This window comes from Piliocolobus tephrosceles, chromosome 4 (genome assembly GCF_002776525.5).
Source record: "Piliocolobus tephrosceles isolate RC106 chromosome 4, ASM277652v3, whole genome shotgun sequence".
Taxonomy (NCBI): Eukaryota; Metazoa; Chordata; class Mammalia; order Primates; family Cercopithecidae; genus Piliocolobus; species Piliocolobus tephrosceles.
Genome location: NC_045437.1, coordinates 75,786,378 through 75,807,446, shown reverse-complemented (window position 1 = coordinate 75,807,446; position 21,069 = coordinate 75,786,378). Strand labels below are relative to the sequence as shown.

The 21,069-nt window shown below is 41.0% G+C and overlaps 1 protein-coding gene across 1 annotated transcript in view; it reads left to right on the top strand.

Annotated features, from left to right (window-relative positions):
* The first annotated feature begins 2,925 nt into the window (after positions 1-2,925).
* Positions 2,926-21,069, top strand: part of DMGDH (dimethylglycine dehydrogenase) — a 71,039-nt gene continuing 52,895 nt past the window's right edge. Inside the window, exons 1-4 of the mRNA XM_023215070.2 lie at positions 2,926-3,080; positions 8,065-8,239; positions 17,236-17,334; positions 18,821-18,985. Coding sequence (XP_023070838.2) covers positions 2,980-3,080; positions 8,065-8,239; positions 17,236-17,334; positions 18,821-18,985 — 540 coding nt within the window. The 5' untranslated portion in view covers positions 2,926-2,979. The remainder of the gene's footprint in view (positions 3,081-8,064; positions 8,240-17,235; positions 17,335-18,820; positions 18,986-21,069) is intronic.

Below are 21,069 nucleotides of genomic sequence, written 5' to 3'. Positions count from 1 at the left end.
TTCTTTCTTTCTTTCTTTCTTTCTTCTTTCTTTCTCTCTCTCTTTCTCTCTCTCTCCCTTCCTCCCTCCCTCCTTCCCTCCCTCCCTCCCTCCCTTCCTTCCTTCCTTTCTCTCTTTCTCTCTCTCTTTCTTTCTTTCTTTCTTGACAGAGTTTCACTCTTGTTGCCCAGGCTGGAGTACAGTGGCGTGATCTCAGCTCACTGCAGCCTCCACCTCCAGGGTTCAAGCAATTCTCCTGCCTCACCCTTGCAAGTAGCTGGGATTATAGGCACCTGCCACCATGCCCAGCTAATTTTTTTGTTTGTTTGTTTTTTTTTTTTTTTTTTTTGAGACGGAGTCTTGCTCTGTTGCCCAGGCTGGAGTGCAGTGGCACGATCTCGGCTCACTGCAAACTCCACCTCCCGGGTTTACGCCATTCTCCTGCCTCAGCCTCCCGAGTAGCTGGGACTACAGGTGCCTGCCACCTTGCCCGGCTAGTTTTATTGTATTTTTTTTAGTAGAGACGGGCTTTCACCGTGTTAGCCAGGATGGTCTTGAACTCCTGACCTTAGATGATCCACCTGCCTCAGCCTCCCAAAGTGCTGGGATTACAGGTGTGAGCCACTGTGCCCGGTCAATTGGCCATTTTTCTACATATCCATTAACAAAATAACTAAGTTATCAAGATTTGAATTCAGAGCATCTTTTAGCCCTTCCTTCACTGCTATTCTAACTACCTCAATTAATTACTATACCAGTATGATCTCTTCTTTAGATTTTTTTTTTTAACTTTTAAGTTCAGGGGTACATGTGCAGGATGTGCAGGTTTGTGGCATAGGTAAACATGCATCATTGGAGGTTTGCTATATGGGTTATCTCCTCACCCAGGTATTAAGCCTAGTATCCATTAGTTATTTTTCCTGATCCTCTCCCTCCTGCCACCCTCCACCCTTCAATAGGCCCCAGTGTGTGTTGTTCCTCACTATTATACTAGCATTATCGAAAGTCAGCTGTATAATTATAAAGACAGGAACATGTAAAATAAGGAACACTGTACATTAATTTTGCAGTACATTTATATTTTCATCCCATCCTCCCCATCAGTTTGGCGGTGAACCTGCCTTGCATCTGACAGCCAGCTCCAGGGTGCATTTATGCCCCCTTTTTGCAGATATCACTACCTGAGACCTCTGGGTTTAAGATCTGGCTTCAAGACATCTCTATTCATACTCAGTGGGGATCAACTTCACTGTGTAGTAGGAGGTGCCCAGAAAAACCCAATCTGTCTAAAATATCTCCCCCTCTTCCTAGAATTGCCAGCGGAACTGCTCTTTTGGATGAAAGACCTAATTGGAGGTCTTGTCTGTAGCAATTGAATGAATTCTTAAAATGTACCCGCTAGCTGAGGAGAGAGGTGAGATTAGTTCCTCCCCATTAACCCCTTCACTCCCAGGTACAGATTCACATGGATTAGTGTGTGATAATCTTGGTGTTGTAACAGCAGAGGCCCCAAAGAAATTGAACAAAAATAGGGCATTGTAAAAACGTTTAAAAAAATGAACTGTAAAGATGAACATAGCATTAGAGAAAGTTGAGAGAAAAAAGTCAGCACAATGTTCTTTGATTATTTTTTATTAACTATTTCTTTCAATGCTCACATTTGACTTTTATAATCTGAAAAAATATCCTAAAACATGCTTTTTAAACCAATATTCCACATCTTGTGTAACTATTACCATTATTGTGTCCTTCCTTACAGTGTGTATATAAATATTTGTATAAGGTTGGGATCAGTTTGTGATATATTTCCTTTTGCAACTTAACATTGCCAAAGCATTTTGCTGGTTCTCATACTAAGTTATTTAATTGCCTAATACCTTAAGTAGATGAACCTTAATTTATTTAGAATCCCCTATTGCAGAGTATCTTGGTCGTTCCTAACTTTTTAGTATAAATAGCTCGGTGATACACATTTCTACTCATGTACTGCTCCTCCTCCCCTCCTCCCACTCTGAATGACAGGGCTGGCGGGGGTGGGGGTCTCTTTGAATGGTCGTGGGGATGTTCTTCGTCCAAGCTCATGCCCTTCCTAATTTTGCTTAGTCACCCCTTCCTCCCACTCCCACACATACCCGACAAAGAAATGGCTGGGCATAAAACCAACATCTGGTGACCAGACCGGGAAAGGGGCCAGGAGCTGGGGACCACCGGGTGGGAGGAGGTGGAGGGGTCCTAACGAATCCCACCCACCCTCCATCCTGCGCCGCAGCTCTGGGGGCGTCCTTATCCAGGACTGGTTTCAGGCCAGCCGGCGACTCGCAAGGCCAGGCTGCTTGGCCAGGCTGCTGACTTTTCCAAAACGCGAGGGACAGTCCGAAGGGTTCTGGGGCGGATTAGCCCAAAGAGCTGCGGGTGCTGGTCGGTTGAGGGAAGAAAACGTGCGCGCGACCTGAGTCCGAAAGCTAGACTTCTGATCCTTGCTCCCTGCGGGGCTGGACTCGTGACCCTGAGCTAGTCGCCTGACTCGCTGAACCTCAGTTTTCTCACCTGTGAAATGGGGATAATTGTCAAGATGAGGAGGTAACTTGAGCACAGCACTCTGTGCAGCGCCGGGCACCGAGTAAGGCCTCCATAAACGCTAATCAACCTGTGACTGGGAAAATCGAGGCTCAGGGCCGTCCTGTCCAAGTGTTTTGCCGAGGCCCCAGGGCTTGGCTAGGGATCGACAGGGAGTGTGAACGGAGTCGCTCACAGCGGCCAGGGGCTCCGTGAGGATCAAGGGGAGGAAACTCACCTTCTTGGCCCCCGGGCGTCCGGCAGGTGCCATGGTGACACGGCTCTGTGGGCGCCGGATTCCCGGGCGCGCGGCCGTCCAGGAGTCCGCCCCCCGCCCCCGCCCGGGGGAGGGTCCGACCGCCGCCCCGCCAGCCCCGCGGCCTCAGGCTGTCCGCTGGCCTTGGAGGAGGCGCCCGCGCCCTTGGCCTCGGCCTCTGCCCAGTCATGCTCCGTCCCGGCGCGCAGCGGCTGCGGGGCCTCCTGCTGCGGAGCTGCCCGCGGCGGGGCTCTCCCGGGCGCCCGCGCTCTGTCTGCGGCCGGGAAGGGTGAGTGGGGCCCCGGCCTGCTCAGACGCGAAAGGGTGGCTGCGGGGTTGGGAGCCAGAGGCTGAGGCAGGCTCTGGGGTTAGAAGCGCTCCGGCCTTCAAGAAATGGGCCTTGATATATCTTCTCGAATTATCTATTAATTATAAAGTGAAACAGTATCCAAAGGTTCCCCGCGTAAAGTCTCTCCTGCCCCAATCCCCTTGTCCAGTCAACAATTGTTAACAGTGTATTCTGAATCTAACCAGAGACAGTCTATGCGTAGGCAAACACAGGTCAGTATAGGTTTGTCTTTGGCTTTTTGACATCTTGCTTTTTACAGTTATCAATATATCTTGGAGATTTTCCATATCAGCACACACCAACTTGCCTTGTTCCTTTTAATGGCTGCATAGTTTTCCATCCTGTCAATATTCTACACTATTGTTAAACAGTCTATTCGTTAACATTTAAATGGTTTTTGGTTGTTTATTATTGCAAATAACGTGCATATGAAAATTCTTATGCATCTATCTTTGAGTACATATGGGAGTCGGTAGCACCAGTTTTTAAAGGTGAACTTGTTAGGGAAAGGGTTACATGCATCTGAAAGATCGAAAGACAGCAACACATACTCCAAATGGGTGGCAAGAGTTTGCATGCGGCACACCAGTGTGTGTCTGTTTCCCACATCTTCCCTAGTTCCCAGAATAGCCCATTTTGTTATCTTTGCTAAATCTGATAGATAAAAATGGCATGTCCTTGTTTTGATTGGTCTGTATTTAAACATGAGCAATGCTGAGCATCTTTCGACTTCTTATGTTTGCAGATTATTCCTGGCTGCCAGGTAAGGCTTGTTTACCAGCATCATTCAACATTATTATGAGTTGATTCGAATTTTATTTTATGTCCTATGACCTGAAATTCTGGAATCAGAAGACCTGCTTTTGAGTTTCACCTATCCATCCAACACATATTTACTGGGTGTTATGATGTGCTAGGTTTGTCTCCAGTGCTGGACGCAATCGCCACCAACTCACAGTTCCTGCGCCATCCGTTACACAGAATGTGACCTTACACTTCTGAGGTTCGGTTTCCTCCTCTATAAAATGAGGATACTAATTTTGCTCTGTGTAACTCACAGGATTGCTGTGAATATTAAATAAGAGAATGCGTGTAAAAGTGCTTTGAAAATTGTAAAGCATCACAAAAATATTTATAATAATACTGTTTTTAATCCAATGCAAAGTAAAATGGAAATTTAACAAACAAGTTAATCTGTTTAAAACTGATTAGATAAATAAGATACAAATTTCAAGACTATCCAAAAAATTCGTATTTTGGCTGGATGTGGTGGCTCATGCCTATAATCTCAGCACTTTGGGAAGCTGAGTTGGGCAGACTACTTGAGGCCAGGAGTTTGAGACCAGCCTGATCAACATGGTGAAATCCTATCTCTAATAAAAATGCAAAAATTAGCTGGGCGTCACTGTGTGTACCTATAGTCCCAGCTGCTTGGGAGCCTGAGGTGGGAGAATCGCTTGAACCTGGGAGGCGGAGACTGCAGTGAGAGCCGAGATTGCACCACTGCACTCCAGCCTGGGCGACAGGGATTCCATCTCACAAACAAAAACAAAAACACCCAAAATTTGAGTTATTTCAATTGCATATTCTTTATATACCCAATTTCAAACTATCAAAAAAAATGTTTTATTTTGGAAAGCAGTTGAACAAGCACACAGTCAGGTTGTGCTTGTCATTTCTAATATAAAAGATAACTGACCTGGGTTTTTTGCATGGCTCCTAACTTTTATTTCAGATAACTTTATGACCATCCTCAACTACATTCGGAAGGATTTTAAGATAGTTATCCACATAATCAAAAACACTATGCCTAGCCTGAAACCTGTTACGGCATGCTGGGCAGAGGAAATACTACATATTTGATAATGCTTTATCATATGTTGCCAAACAGAACCTTCACAGCTCCATTTTGCAAATGAGAAAACTTTGTGTAGATTTCTCTAAAATAGCTATTCAATTGGACTGGGGACTCAAACCCAGGTTTCCTGATCTTAAGTTCTCTTTTGCTGTTGTTGTTTCAACTGACCACTGTCCTGAAAGAAATAATTCTTTCTTTTGAACACACAAAAAAGAACCTTTAAGATTATTATTTTTGTCACCACTATAATGGTTTCAACTAAAGTACAAGATATGCCCAGTCTATTTAAAAATGGATTTCTGTCCAAAGTAGTTGGGTCGTATGTACATTATTTTTTTTCTTACACAACACACAAAGAGACATTAACAGTCATCTAAAAACTGGTGAAACAAAAGTACTGAAACACGTTGTGGCACCAGGAAATAAGGACATGCTCTAAGAATTACGTAGCCATGTCAAAAGCATACAGGAGTCAACTTAAAGAACTTGATGGCCAAATCTAGGACAATTTGGGATTAAAATAAATGATGACTAGTAATGGATTTGAAACCACCGAAAACAATAAATATCCTTAAATTCGTATTAATATAAACAACCAATCAACAAGCAAGGGTGAAAGAAAAGCACTTCCTTACAGTAGGATGCCATCTATTAAATATAATAGGAATGATGTGGTTAGGAAATAATCAATAGATGTTAAAGTCACTCAGTAAAAGTTTGATAAGGACCAGGATATTTACATGGTCTCAAAGTAAAACTTCACATTATTATTTATACAAAGGAAAAAATGGTAGCTTTACTGGATAAATCTGACAGACACCACCTTAAGCAAGTCATCAGATAGAAACAACACCAATATCAGGACAAACCAACATCATACGCTTCCTAATCATATACACTGGGAAGGAGTTCACGTCAATTTCATGATGTTTTTGTCAAAAATACCTCATGAGGAAACACCAGACAAACTCACAGTAAGAACTGTTCTACAAAATAACTGGCTGGTATTCTTCGAAGATGTCAAGGTGATAAAACACAAAGGAAGTATTAGGAACTGTTCTAAATTAAAGGGGATTAAAGAGACAGAATCCTGGATTTCATCCCTGACTGGAAAAAACTAGCTATAAATACATTACTGGGATAATTGATTAAATTTAAATATGGACTATAGATTAGCTAATAGTATATCAATGTTAAATTTCTTGACTTTGAGAACTGTACTGTCGTTATGTAAGAGAATGTCCTTTTTCTTACAAAACTAGTACAAGAATATTTAGAAGTAACTGGGTATGATACCTACAATTTACTCTAAAATGTGTACACACATAGAATATACATATTATAATATACATATATGTATAGTCATGTGCCTTATAATGATGTTTTGGTCAATGATGGACCACATATACAATCAATAGTGGTCCCATGAGATTATAATGGAGCTGAAAAATTCCTATCACCTGGTGATGTCATAGCTGTCATAATGTCATATGCAACACTTTTCTCATGTGTTTGTAGTGATGCTGGTTAAACAAACCTACTGTGCTACCGGTCACACAAAGGTATAATACATGCAATTACGTACAGTGCATAATGCTTGACAATGATAATAAATGACTGTGCTACTGGTTTAATGTATTTACTACACTATACTTTAAATCATTATTTTAGAGCATGCACCTTCTGCTTATAAAATAAAAAGTTAACAGTAAAATCAGCTCAGACAGATCCTTCAGGAGGTATTCCTGAAGAAGGCATTGTTATCATAAGAGATGACAGCTCTGGCCAGGCATGGTGGCTCATACCTCTAATCCCAGCACTCTGGGAGGCTGAGGCTGGAGGATCACTTGAGGTCAGGAGTTCAAGACCAGCTTGGCCAACATGGTGAAACCTCATCTCTACTAAAAGCACAAAAATTAGCTGGGTGTGGTGGCGCGCACCTGTAATCCCAGCTATGTGGGAGGCTGAGGCAGGAGAATCACTTGAACCCGGTAGGTGGAGGTTGCAGTGAGCCAAGATCGAGCCACTGTACTCCAGGCTGGGCAAAAGAGTGAGATTCTGTCTTGGAAAAAAAAAAAAAAGTTTGAAAAGTTAAAAAATATATAAATATATTTTAATAGAAAAAAGGTTCCAGAATAAGGATATAAAGAAATAAAATATTTCTATATAGCTGTAGAATGCATTTGCATTTAAACTGTGTTATTACAAAAGTCAAAAAAATTTAAAAGTTTATAAAAGAACAAAGTTACAGTAAGCTGTTAATTTATTATTGAAAAAAGAAAAATATATTTAAAAATAAACTTAGGGTAGCCTAAATGTACAGTGTTGATAAAGTCTACAGTAGTATACAGTAATGTCCTAGGCCTTCACATTCATTCACCTCTCACTCAGACTCATCTAGAGCAACTTCCAGTCCTACAAGCTTGACTCATGGTAAAGTACCCTAGACAGGTGTACTGTTTTAAATCTTTTTTTTGTTTTTTGAGACAGGGCCTCACTCCGTCTCCTAGGTTTGAGTGTAGTGGCACAGTCATGGCTCACTGCAGCCTCAACCTCCTGGGCTCAAGCAGTCCTCTTACCTCGGCCTCCCAAGTAGCTGGTACTAAATGCATGTGCCACCACACCTGGATAATTTTTGTATTTTTTGTAGAGACGGGGCTTCGTCATGTTGCCCAGGGTTGTCTTGAACTCCTGGGCTCAAGCAATCTTCCCACCTCGGCCTCCCAAAGTGCTGGGATTACAGGTGTGAGTCACCGAACCTGACCTGTTCTCTAGAGTCTTTGAAAAAAAAAAAAGCTAAAAAAAAAAAAAGAAATGAAATTTCTTTGGCTATAGTAGCTACAGTGGACCAGAATCATTATATGGAATGGGGCTCAAATACCCCTCCCACAACCAGGTTGCGTAAATCACAGTTTAGATGCTCCAAATTATTAAATCAGTATCATGCAAATCTCAGTCAGTGGGTGTTAAGTACTAGAGAAACAGGTAAGGGAAAGTGCATTAGTCAGGCCAGAACTAGAGCTGCCATAGCCGAGTAAAGTTCCCATTTAACTTTCCCTCTTCCAGAGAGGAAAAATCACCCTCATCTGCAGAAGCGCAATGGAGAGACAGAGCAGAAACAGTGATAATTGGAGGTGGCTGTGTTGGTGTGAGTCTGGCTTATCACCTGGCCAAAGCAGGGATGAAGGATGTGGTCCTGCTGGAGAAATCAGAGCTCACGGCTGGATCTACCTGGCATGCAGTAAGAAAAGCACCCCAAACTGTCTGAAGGGTGGAATTGTGCATGAGTATAGTCCATTTCCTTCCCGTTCACAACTCCCAACTGTGAGTTCTTTAGAGTGTGTTCCCTTTCAATAGCGTTGGAAGTGTAGTTGTAGTTTAACTGGTGTACTTGCAGATGACAACCAATATTTATGATGTCTTCATCTTGATCATATGGCTTCTGGATTCAAATCCTGGCTTTGCAATTTTCTACCCTTGTGACTTTTGGCAAGTTATGTAAGTTTCCATTTTCTGGTGTCTTAATAGGAATATTAATAGTACTTACCTAATAGGATTGTGATGAAGATTGAGTTAATGTGTAAAATTATTAAACACAAGGTATTGACTAATAAATGTTAGCTTTATATGGAAGGATACTGTCTGAGTGAGCCTGGATATGGGCCCAAGATCTTTACCTACACTTCCCTCACCTGCATTTGATGGTCCTTTTATTTATTTATGGTTTTATTTATTTTTATTTTTATATTTTTTGAGATGACGTCTCGCTCTGTTCCCAGGCTGGAGTGCAGTGGTGCGATCTCAGCTCACTGCAACTTCTGTCTCTCAGGTTCAAGCGATTCTCTTGCCTCAGCCTCCCGGGTAGCTGGGACTACAGGCACACACCACCACGACCAGTGAATTTTTGTATTTTTAGTAGTGACGGGGTTTCACCATGTTGGTCAGGCTGGTCTCGATCTCTTGACCTCGTGATCTGCCTGCCTCGGCCTCCCAAAGTGCTGGGATTGCAGGTGTGAACCACCACACCCAGCCTTATAATTTTGTGCTATGAGATGATAGTGTGGCCCCCTGAGGACTTGACTATGAGGACTGGAAAAGTGTAGCACAGCTTTTGTGTTACATAAGACACAAGGCCAAGTCAGTCTTGCATTCTTCATAGCGTGCATAATTGTTCTAGGGCTGCACCGTAATTGACAAGGCTTACCTGGAAAGCTGCTCAAGTAGATGAAGGGATTGACACTGCTGTCATATTGCCAAACCAGGGATTTCTGACATCAGCTCAGGATGGGAGAGGAAGTTTTTATGACTGCTGGTGCAGTTTTCTTTTGGGCAGCATTAGCCCCTGTTCATCATCCCGTTTCATCATTAGCCGTCCTCGGCCGAGAAGAGGTAACAAGAGGGAACCCTGCTTTGAGGGGCTTTTTGACATCTAGCATGTGCTCAAAGTATACGGTAGAGAGTTTAGTGTGAAAAGAGTTGCCTGCTTCCAGCTCAATCTGGGGGAGAGTGCTGCCCAGACTCAAAAGCCCAAAGACCTTGCCTTTGTGGAGCTCACATTCTGGTGGGGCAGACAGAAAACACACCCATCAATGCTACAGAGTAATCACCATGAACAAAAGTAAAATACAATCAAGGATGCAAAATAATGGAGGAGGAGAAGAAGGAGGTGCTAGGGAGGATGTTTCAAAGAGGTGACCTGCCAACAGAGACTGGGGAGCAGTGAGCCAGGGGGCCATGAGGCTATTCAGGAAAGAGCATTTAGGCAGGGAAATGTAGGCAAGTGGAAATATCCTTCAAGGGAGGGCTTACACCCTCTCACCACTTCTGAATTGTTACTGAGGGCATACACTTTAATGTTTGAATTACTTATTTGCTCACTTATACACTGATTTAACGTGGCCTGCATTTGGTTTTATTACTATTATTATTATCATTATTTTTTGAGACAGGGTCTTTCTCTGTTGCCCAGGCTGGAGTGCAGTGGTGCAATCATAGCTCACCATAAGCACAAACTCCTGGGCTCAAGCCATCCTCCCCAGTAGCTAGGATTATATAGGTGCGCACTACCATGCCCAGCTATTTTCTTAATTTTTTTTAGAAATGGGAGTCTCACTATGTTGCCCAGGCTGGTCTTGAACTCCTGGCCTCAAATGATCCTCCAGCCTCAGCCTCCCAAGACTTTAGAATTACAGGCATGAGCCATCACACCTGGCCTGGCCTGCATTTTAGAAGAGGTTACAGGATTCCTTAAGATTTTGTTTCTTACCCCTGCTTTTTTTTGTTCTCCATCTGCTTGGTAGATCTTCCTCCATCCCTTTATTTTGAGCCTATGTATGTCTCTGCATGTGAGATGGGTCTCCTGAATACAGCAGACTGATGGGTCTTGACTCTTTATCCAGTTTGCCAGTCTGTGTCTTTTAATTGGAGCATTTAGTCCATTTACATTGAAGGTTAATATTGTTGTGTGTGAACTTGATCCTGCCATTATGATATTAACTGGTTATTTTGCTCATTAGTTGATGCAGTTTCTTCCTAGCCTTGATGGTCTTTACATTTTGGCATGTTTTTGCAATGGCCGGTACCAGTTGTTCCTTTCCATGTTTAGGGCTTCCTTCAGGGTCTCTTGTACAGAATGGGAGAAAATGTTTGCAATCTACTCATCTGACAAAGGGCTAATATCCAGAATCTACAAAGAACTCAAACAAATGTACAAGAAAAAAACAAACAACCCCATCAAAAAGTGGGCAAAGGATATGAACAGACATTTCTCAAAAGAAGACATCCATACAGCCAACAGACACATGAAAAAATGCTCGTCATCACTGGCCATCAGAGAAATGCAAATCAAAACCACAATGAGATACCATCTCACACCAGTTAGAATGGCAATCATTAAAAAGTCAGGAAACAACAGGTGCTGGAGAGGATGTGGAGAAATAGGAACACTTTTACACTGTTGGTGGGATTGTAAACTAGTTCAACCATTGTGGAAAAGAGTATGGCAATTCCTCAAGGATCTAGAACTAGATGTACCATATGACCCAGCCATCCCACTACTGGGTATATACCCAAAGGATTATAAATCATGCTGCTACAAAGACACATGCACACGTATGTTTATTGTGGCACTATTCACAGTAGCAAAGACTTGGAATCAACCCAAATGTCCATCTGTGACAGACTGGATTAAGAAAATATGGCACATATACCCCATGGAATACTATGCAGCCATAAAAAAGGATGAGTTTTCATCCTTTGTAGGGACATGGATGCAGCTGGAAACCATCATTCTTAGCAAACTATCACAAGAACAGAAAACCAAACACCGCATGTTCTCACTCATAGGTGGGAACTGAACAATGAGATCACTTCGACTCAGGAAGGGGAACATCGCACACCAGGGCCTATCATGGGGAGGGGGTAGGGGGGAGGGATTGCATTGGGAGTTATACCTGATATAAATGACGAATTGATGGGTGCTGACGAGTTGATGGGTGCAGCACACCAACATGGCTCAAGTATACATATGTAACAAACCTGCACACTATGCACATGTACCCTAGAACGTAAAGTATAATAATAAAAAAAAAAGATTTTGTTTCTTAGATGTCCCATAAATAAAAAGCAACATACCCTTAATCTAAAAGTTAACTACGCAAAATATTTTTTTCTTAAACACAAAGATACCAAAGTGAGTGGGGAAAGGCATTATCCTGCTTTGCATACAGGGTATTAGGCTATGGTTTACAAAATGAGGATCCACGCAGTGTGAGTTCAAGGCAGAATCAGGCATCAGAAGCCAGGTTATTTGGCCCCCATGGAATAAAAGAGAGTTGTCCTAGGAAGTTGATTCTAGGGTTTTTTTTGCAAGTCAAAGATGCCTACCTTTGAGCAGCAGTACGAACAAATCCAACATATTAGGTGTTTTTTTTTTTTTTTTTTTTTTGAGACAGTTTCACTCTGTCACCCAGGCTGGAGTGCACTGGCGTGATCATGACTCAATCCAGCCTCAACCTGCGGGACTCAAGCAATGCTCCCACATCAGCACCTGTAGCTGGGACTACAGGTGCGCACCACCACACCTTGCTAATTTTTAAAATTTTTTGTAGTGATGAGGTCTCCCTACATTGTCCAGGCTGGTCTCAAAGTCCTGGGCTCAAGCAATCCTCCCACTTTAGCCTCTGAAAGTGAAGTGCTGGGATTATAGGCTTGAGCCACTGAGCCTGGTCATATTAAGAATTTTTTTTTTTTTTTTTTTTTGAGACAGTCTTGCTCTGTTGCCAGGCTGGAGTACAGTGGTGTGATCTCAGCTCACGGCAACCTCTGCCTCCCAGGTTCAAGAGATTCTCCTGCCTCGGCCTCCCGAGTAGCTGGGACTACAGGTGTGCGCCACCATACCCAGCTAATTTTTGTATTTTTAGCTGAGACAAAGTTTTAGCATGTTGGCCAGGATGGTCTCAATCTCTTGACCTCATGATCTGCCCTTCTAGGCCTCCCAAAGTGCTGGGATTACAGGCATGAGCCACCATGCCCGGCTGATACTAAGAATTTTTAACACAGAGATATTTGTGGAGTAGATCTGAGAATAAGGAAGGTTGCAGAGCCAGCTAACAGGGGCAGACTATAAAAATAAAGGCAGTTTCCCTGAAGCATGATATGTGCTCCATGAGAGAAGTGACTGAAGAGTGTGGGAATTAAATGCTTGGAGAGGAAAGTACAGCTTGCAAAGTGAATCTTCTAAATGGAATCACAAAACCATAAGGTTTTAACAAGACTGCTTTGTCAGCTCATGATACACCTAATAGTATAGAGCATTTCATGTGGATGCAGGGAAACGAGAGGATGGAGTAAGAAGGAGGTTTGGAGCTCGGGATCCCCAGGAGGGGCTGCCCCTCGGGATGGCACCAAAGTAGATGTTTGGAGAGCTGAGGACTAAAGATTCAGGATGAACCATTTGGGGTGTAGGAGGCAATATAAGAACTTTCCATTTGTTTTTGTCTACAAATATGAGAAAGAATTTAAGCTTTACTGATATTTATAAACAGCCCTCACATTTGATGTGGACGATGTGTTGCGTATGATTTCAAGGTTGACTACACGGGAGGTTGGCACTTCCTGTGGGAGTGTCCTCATTCTTTCTCTTGTCTTCCATGTACCATGACATAGTGCAGATTTCATGCTCTAGGATATCACCGCTGTGATTAGCTTTATAGAAACAGGGCTTTAAATAATATAATGTGTGATGACAGGGAGGGGGTGAACTTTAGAGTGTTGTATTACATAGAGATTTGCTGGTTATCCACTAGCAATAGCTAAAAGAGTTGTGAATGCAAATGACTGCCAGTCATTTCTACATAGCAGATTATATGTTAAAAAATAGTGCAGCCTGTCCCTTCACAGAAAAAGTGATGCTTTGAGTAAGTGAGAAATAATTGCCTTTTGCAAAATAGTCCGGTTGGGAAGAGAGCATTTTGAAAAGGGATGTTTGGAAATGTTGGTATTATTATTAGGTTTTCTGCCCCACAATGATATGTATCACATAGAAAAACTCTCATATATGTGAGAAATACATTTTTAGCCCATTTCAAATTTTTTCTAAATGAGGCGTTTCAATAGGATTTGTTCCTATTTACTTAAAATACAAAAAATGCGATACCTTCCAACTAGTTTGTAACAACTGGCAGACACGAGAACACGAAATGTCATAGTCAAATGTGAAGAGAAACCTTCATATGGGTGTTGACTGAGGTGGAGGAAGGGGTGTCAGGATGCAGAGACCCAGCCAGTCATGCCCTTCTCTCACTGGGGTCTGTGCATCACTGAGCGGTGTCTTCTGCAGCTATACAGCCGTTAAAAGCAGTCTCAAAATAATGTAAAGCCAGAACCAGGCCTTCACATTGCTGTCTTACAAATGTTAATGTAGCACTGATATTCTAATAATGACATGTGTTAATCACATAGCTCTCGCTATAGTGTTCTTAATAAGCTTCATATGCAAAAACTTTTCTACACAATATATAAAATAAAAAGTGTTTTGAGTGCTTCACTTACTCTAAGTTGTTTTTTGTGTTTATGATCTCTATTAATATTTAGTATCACATGTAAGGAAAGAAACACACGTATTTTAGTGGTTATGTTCAAAACTTTGTACTGGGTGTAAATGTATGAGTGAAAGATTTGGAGCCACTGGAATATAGGTTGGTTTGACATCGGTCACTGGACTTTTTGAGGTAGTTGAGGCTCATGAGATGGGGGAGGGTTGCTAAAGAGATAGGGGAAGTACTAGTTAGCATCCATGATGCTATCCATTATTTAGCATCCAGTGGAGAATTTTCTAACTCCATCATTTCTTTTATACTAATTAATTGTCAGTCTAAGGAAGAGCTTTAAATTCTCCTCTACTTATTTATTTATTTATCTCAACGAAGATTTATAAATTCTTAATTTATTTAAAGGGTTGTATTCTTAATGATTACATCTCTGTGTCATCTTCCCTTCCTTATCTTCCCCACCAACTGCAATCACTTTTTCCAAACAATAGCTAAACTCCTTTCCTATGACGTCCGTGACCTTTCTAGCATCTTCTCTTTCCCGAGTTTCACAGCTACTATGTGTCTGGGACTCAATCATTTACCTGTGATTTAATTGTTTCATGTATGAAACTTTCATAACCTCAATCAGACTATAAAATCCTGAGTGATAAGAATAATGTTTTCTCCTTCTTTCAGACTTCTCATTTAATATGTCCTTGTTGAAGTCACAGAAGAGAAAAACATTGTGCCATCTTCATATTCAAGTCTGGCACTTAAATTAAAAGATATCATGTGTGATGTCACTTTCAAATAATTTAAATAGAAGCACTAATGTGGATAGCCCCAAATTTTAAACAGATTTTAAAAGCCAATATATAAAAGAAAGGGTACAAAAATTAAATAATTTTTATGTCTGAGTGAGAAAATTGAGTCCATATCTTATTTCTGACTATTGCAGCAGCAAGGAAAAGAGGGTAGTGTGAATTGTTTAGTAGAACTGGGTATACCGTTGCAGTAAGGGAGACTAACTTTTCCTTGACAATGAATTTCTAAAAGAATTTGTTACCTACACCAAGTACATTGGGCTAAATGTCTTCAGTAAGAGTTTTTGAAAAATGAACCAATGTGACCTTTTCAAGTGAAAGAGAATTAACTTAAAATTTCTGGAGTGAGGGAGAAGAGGATTGTGTCATGTAGATAGATAATTTTCCAGTGGTCTAGCTTAACCTAGGTATGAAGCTTAGAGGATCTTGAGGAGTGGATGGTGATTGGTACCCTAGGCTAGTGTTTGTGATGACCAGATTTCTCAACTGACAATATATATTGCCAGTTTTATATAGGACATATATATAGGACATATGTTGAAGACAAAACGGGGGTCACCAGCAGATACCTGAAGGCCTGGGATTCTCTATTATTGAACCAGGAAAGTTTGCATGCACACTAGATACCAACATGTTAAAGCAGCAGGGCATGTTTGGCCATGAAGTTTCAGAGCTTGGCTTACAGATGCATTGTAATGGAATCCCTTCTCTGGTTCCACGTGGAGCTGTGCTACTGGATGACCTGTAAGCTGGGCCAGGATTTTTCTAAAATATATATATATATATAAGCCATGGGTATGTCCAGATGCTTGAACAAGTACTGGATGGAAGCCCCAGGATTTTGGTTATAAAGGATGATTGACAAACTTTAATGGAGTATTTGAGTGCGGGAGGATCAGATGCTCACCACTACCATAGAAGTACCTTATCAATACTCATAAGTAGATTTTACTGTGAACAGATTGTGTTCTGATGAGCTTTCCAGAATAAATTAGCTGCCCAGTGAGGCCCCAGACACTCGAGCAAAACTGCTTCATATAATTGCTTAGAATTCTTTGTCTGGATTCCACATTACATCTGCCAGATTTGAGAAAAGGGGATTTTAGTGTAGCTAATGTTTAGATACTTTTTTCTCTGAGAATAATCAATCAATATTATTCAACAAAGATTTTCAGTGTACCACCTATGTGCTCATCAAACAGGTTAAGCTTTGACAAAAGTCTATTCACCTATTCATCAGGCTCTAGTGATAAGGAATTTTCTAGTTCTTAAATTTTACAATTTCAGGAAAGGGCCAGGAGGGCTGCTCCATTTAAGAGAAGGGTGGAGGCTGGGTCAAAGAAGATCCTATGCTAGTCCATGGTCTTTCTGCTTAAGGGAACACACACATGGTTTTCCGGCTTAAGTCCACGTTGTATGCCATTCCCACATTACTTTTTTTTTGTTGTTTTTTGAGACAGAGTCTCACTCTGTCACCCAGGCTGGAGTGCAATGGCGTGATCTTGGCTCACTGCAACCTCTGCCTTCCAGGTTCAAGCAATTCTCCTGCCTCAGCCTCCCAGGTAGCTGGAATTGCAGGCATGCACCACCATGCCTGGCTAATTTTTTGTATCTTTAGTAGAGATGGGGTTTCTCCATGTTGGCCAGGCTGGTCTTGAACTCCTGACATCAGGTAATCCACCCACCTCAGCCTCCCAAAGTGCTGGGATTACATGAGTGAGCCACTGCACCTGGCCTCCCCAATACTTTTATTTATTTATTTATTTATTTATTTATTTATTGAGATGGAGTTTCGCTCTTTTGCCCAGGCTGGAGTGCAGTGGCATGATCTTGGCTCACTGCAACCTCCGCCTGTTAGTTTCAAGCAATTCTGCTGCTTCAGCCTCCTGAGTAGCTGGGATTATAGGCGCCCGTCACCATGCACAACTAATTTTTGTATTTTTAATAGAGACAGGGTTTCACCATGTTGGCCAGGCTGGTCTCAAACTCCTGACCTCGTGATCTGCCCATCTTGGCCTCCCAACATACTTTTCTATATAGTCATATATAGGACTATATAGCATATAGTCCTAAACCTTCCATCTAAATCATCCCATTTCTGAATCTCTGTACAATGCTATCCATGTTAGCTTTTAGGGACTTAACATGGATGTTTGTTGGCTGGCTCTCACCTTACTCCCGTAGTTCACATTGCTTCTTAAAACCTGTCATGAGTCTTATGCTCTGGTGTGCTCAAACTGGTGCTGATGTGTTCTCATTCCAAAGGACTGGCTAGTGCTTCTCAGTTTCTTTCCAGCATTAAATTATTGCTTAACACATAAACTGTCAACTTTTGAGAATGTTAATTTTTTTCAGTATTTCTTTTCCTCTCTGCTTTTAAGGCAGGTTTAACAACTTACTTTCATCCTGGAATAAACTTGAAGAAAATACATTATGATAGCATCAAACTTTATGAGAAACTGGAAGAAGAAACTGGGCAGGTAAAGGCATTTAACTTGAAACTGTCTGTTATGTCAGCCTCTCAGAAACATGTAAGATTTCTGAAGGATTTTGATGCATCATTGTGTATGACTGTGTGAAGTGCCTGATGTAGTGAGGAATATGATGAGAGCTTAAGGTAAGAACCTCTAGAGTTTGCTTTAAAATCAACTTAATTTCTCAAAGTGTATTATTCATGTCATGAACCATTCTTTATTTTTTAAATGAAGAAAGAATAAAAAGCAGCTTTCAAATGTATCTTTAGCCAGTTACTATATCTAGAAACTAAGAAATCGGAGTCTTTCAGCAATTGCATTGCAAAGGATCTGACAATGGAATGTACCAGATTGTTGCATGCCTTTGAACAGTACTTCATTAAAAGCTCCTCACTTTCATGTTTATCCCTTCTCATGTTTTGCTCATACTCTCAAAATAAAATGGCAGGCAAAATAATATCCATAGGCTAAGGCTGAGTTCTGCTCAAATTTTCCATGTCACTTCCCTTGCCTAAACCATCCAATGGCTCCCCACAGTCTACCGGACAAAGCCAAAGGATTAGCATGGCCTTAGGAACATGACCTTTGTCAACTGACCTCTGCCTGCTGTCCCAACAGTTTCTTTTGCCACTCTTCCCTCTGCTTATCTGCTTCAGCTACTCTCAATAACATATAGTTTTGGAATGCGCTGAGCTCTCTCAAATCCCTGCTTTTTGTTTGTGTTGTGTTTTGTTCTGCTTTCTGCTGCTTCCTCTGAAACAACATACCCCCTGGCCCCATCTTCAGCATCCACCTTCCCCAGGGTAACCCCCTTTGAGAAGCCTTCCTTGACTTCTTCTGCCTGCTAGGCAGGTCAAAGCTGGAGGTCCCATCTCTTGGTTCTCAGAGCATTTGTGCACACTTCTCTTATAACTTGAATCTTTCTCTATTGTAATTATTGATTTACTTGTTGATCCTCCCAAAAGTAACTTGAGGGCAAGGGCTATATCTTTTATCTCTGTAACTGAGTGCTTGGCAAACTGAAGGACTTTAATAAATGTTAAATGAATGTTTAATTCAATTCAGACAATCTAAGCATTGTAACATTTTGATTCTACGTAATCTCTCCTTAAACTTTTTGTCTTTCTCTTTTTCATACAGTTTTTTTTTCACTCTGTACATTAATACTCGTTCCATGCTACTATGATTTTGCATTTAGCTGCCTGTCTTCAACTGTGGGGTGTAAATGCCACTTAGGCAGAGTCTTTACCTTCCTTGTTCACTCCGACATCTATGGGGCTTAGAATGGTGCCTGGCACTGAAGAGGCACTTAGTAAATATGGTAATTGCTGAATAAGTGTCTTTTAATAAGATGCAAATATTTTAATAGTTATTTCTTTTGCTCATAATAAGTCTTTTTGTACAGCTGCATTTTTATTATACTGGAGCAGAACCATGTTTGAGTACCAAATAATGACTCATTTTTATGTTTTTATTGGAATTATTGTCACAGGTGGTGGGATTCCATCAGCCAGGTAGTATCAGACTTGCTACCACCCCTGTAAGGGTAGATGAATTTAAATATCAAATGACTCGGACTGGCTGGCATGCAACAGAACAGTATATCATTGAACCTGAAAAAATTCAAGAGATGTTCCCTTTACTTAACATGAATAAGGTATTTATCTTAAAGGCATTTTTACCATTTGTTGACTTAAGTAAAAATTAGAAAAAGTTATTAAGAAGTTAACTAAAAACAGAAAACTTTGTATACACATTTTAAATGTGGCAAAATCATGTGATTAATTTTGGAATTTGGGTAATTTACAATGTGGGCTGTTATATACAGTAAATGATATATAAAAAGGTAATGATAAATCTTGTTTTTCACCTATGACAATTGATTAAACATTTTCAATACCTTTCCATTATTGTGTTCCCCAGATCTAAGGGTTTCCATACACAAATCTTCTGTTTGAGAACACAGGGAGAATGATAACCGGATATGATAAATGTCTAGAAAGACTGTGGTATAAAAATGTTTTAAAAATCAAATTAAGAAATGCCATGGTACATTGCTTTACAAATATCACCTAGCTTATAGCTGTACTCTCCTTACAGACTCTGTGCCAGGTACGGATCTAGATTTATACCACATTTGCCTGAGATAATCTACTTGACATGAAATTTAGTGTTTTTTCCTGCTGGGTAATAATTCCTTTTGAATAATAATAACAATGACTGACACTTACTATAGCACATATTTATGTACCAGTTAGTATGCTAAGTCCTTACATGCATAATTTCATGTAATCGTCACAATAATAGTATGAGGCAGGCCAGATGCCATGGCTCACTCCTTCTATCCCAGCATGTGGGAAGGCCAAGGTGGGGGGATTGCTTGAGGCCAGGAGTTCAAGATCAGCCTAGGCAACATACTGAGACCTCGTCTCTACAAACTCACACACACACACAAAATTAGCTGACTGTGGGGTAGTAGGACTCCATCTGTAGTCCTAGCTACTTGGGAGGCTGAGGCAAGAGGATCTCTTGAGCCTAGGAGTTTGAGGTTATAGTGAGCTATGATTACGTTACTGTACTCCAGCCTAGGGAATGAAGTGACAGCCTGTCTCTAAAATTTAAAAAATAAAAATACAAAAATTATATCTATATCTGTGTTATGTGGTATATATTATTGTTAAACAAGAAATTTTAGCTTAGACCGTTTACATAGTGAACCCAAGCTCATTCACTGGAAAGAGCTGGAGTGGAGATTTGAACCCAGGCTCTCTGATTCCCTTGCATTATACATACTGCCCAAGTGTATCAGATGGGGCTGTTGGGGAAACACATGCTTATTTCCCTGCTGGTGACCACTGCAGTGGTTCCAATCTCTGAAGGTTCATATTGACCTGGGCGCTAGGGTTGTTTGCCTTTGCGAGTCTTCACAGGCTGCTGGCACTCCCTTGTCTGTAGTTGTGTATGATACCAGTGTGATGGCAGATTGGTGTTGCACTACATTGTCTGCATTGAAATTTTACTTCCACTGCCAGTAAGGATATACTTATATTTGTTTATATGTCAATCTTGAATGCTTTGCTGGAACTCCTCACTATCATGAATTTTTCTCAAGGGCATTCATTAAGCAATGGGAATATGTGTGAAGGGTATTCTCTGCATCTGGGAGACAGTACCAAACCAAATGAATGTGGGATCACTACAATGAGGTCATCTCCATTATAAAACACCTGTGTGACATTTGGAAGTCTTTAGAAATGTGAATTCCCTTAAAAAAGAAAGTCCCTTGCACAAGACCTATAATAAATGAAAGGATTGAATTTGTAATCAAAAACTTCCCATGAAGAAAACCCCAGGCCTGGATGACTTCACTAGTTAATTTTACCAGATATTTAGAGAAGACTTAATACCAATCTCTCTCAACCTCTTCCAAAATAGAAGAAAAGTGAATGCCTCTCAACTCATTCTATGAGGCCAGTATTGTCCTGATAACAAAATCAGACAAACGCATTCCCCCCAAAAAGAAAGACTGGTATCCATTTTGAACATAGATACAAAAATCCTCAACAAAATACTAGCAAACTGAATTCAGCAACATATAAAACAGATTATACAGTATGACCAAATGGAATGTATTCCAGGAATGCAGGGTTGGTTTAACATCTAACAATTAATCAATGGAACAATACCACATTAACAGAATAAAGGACAAACTACACAATTATGTCAATAGATACAGAAAAG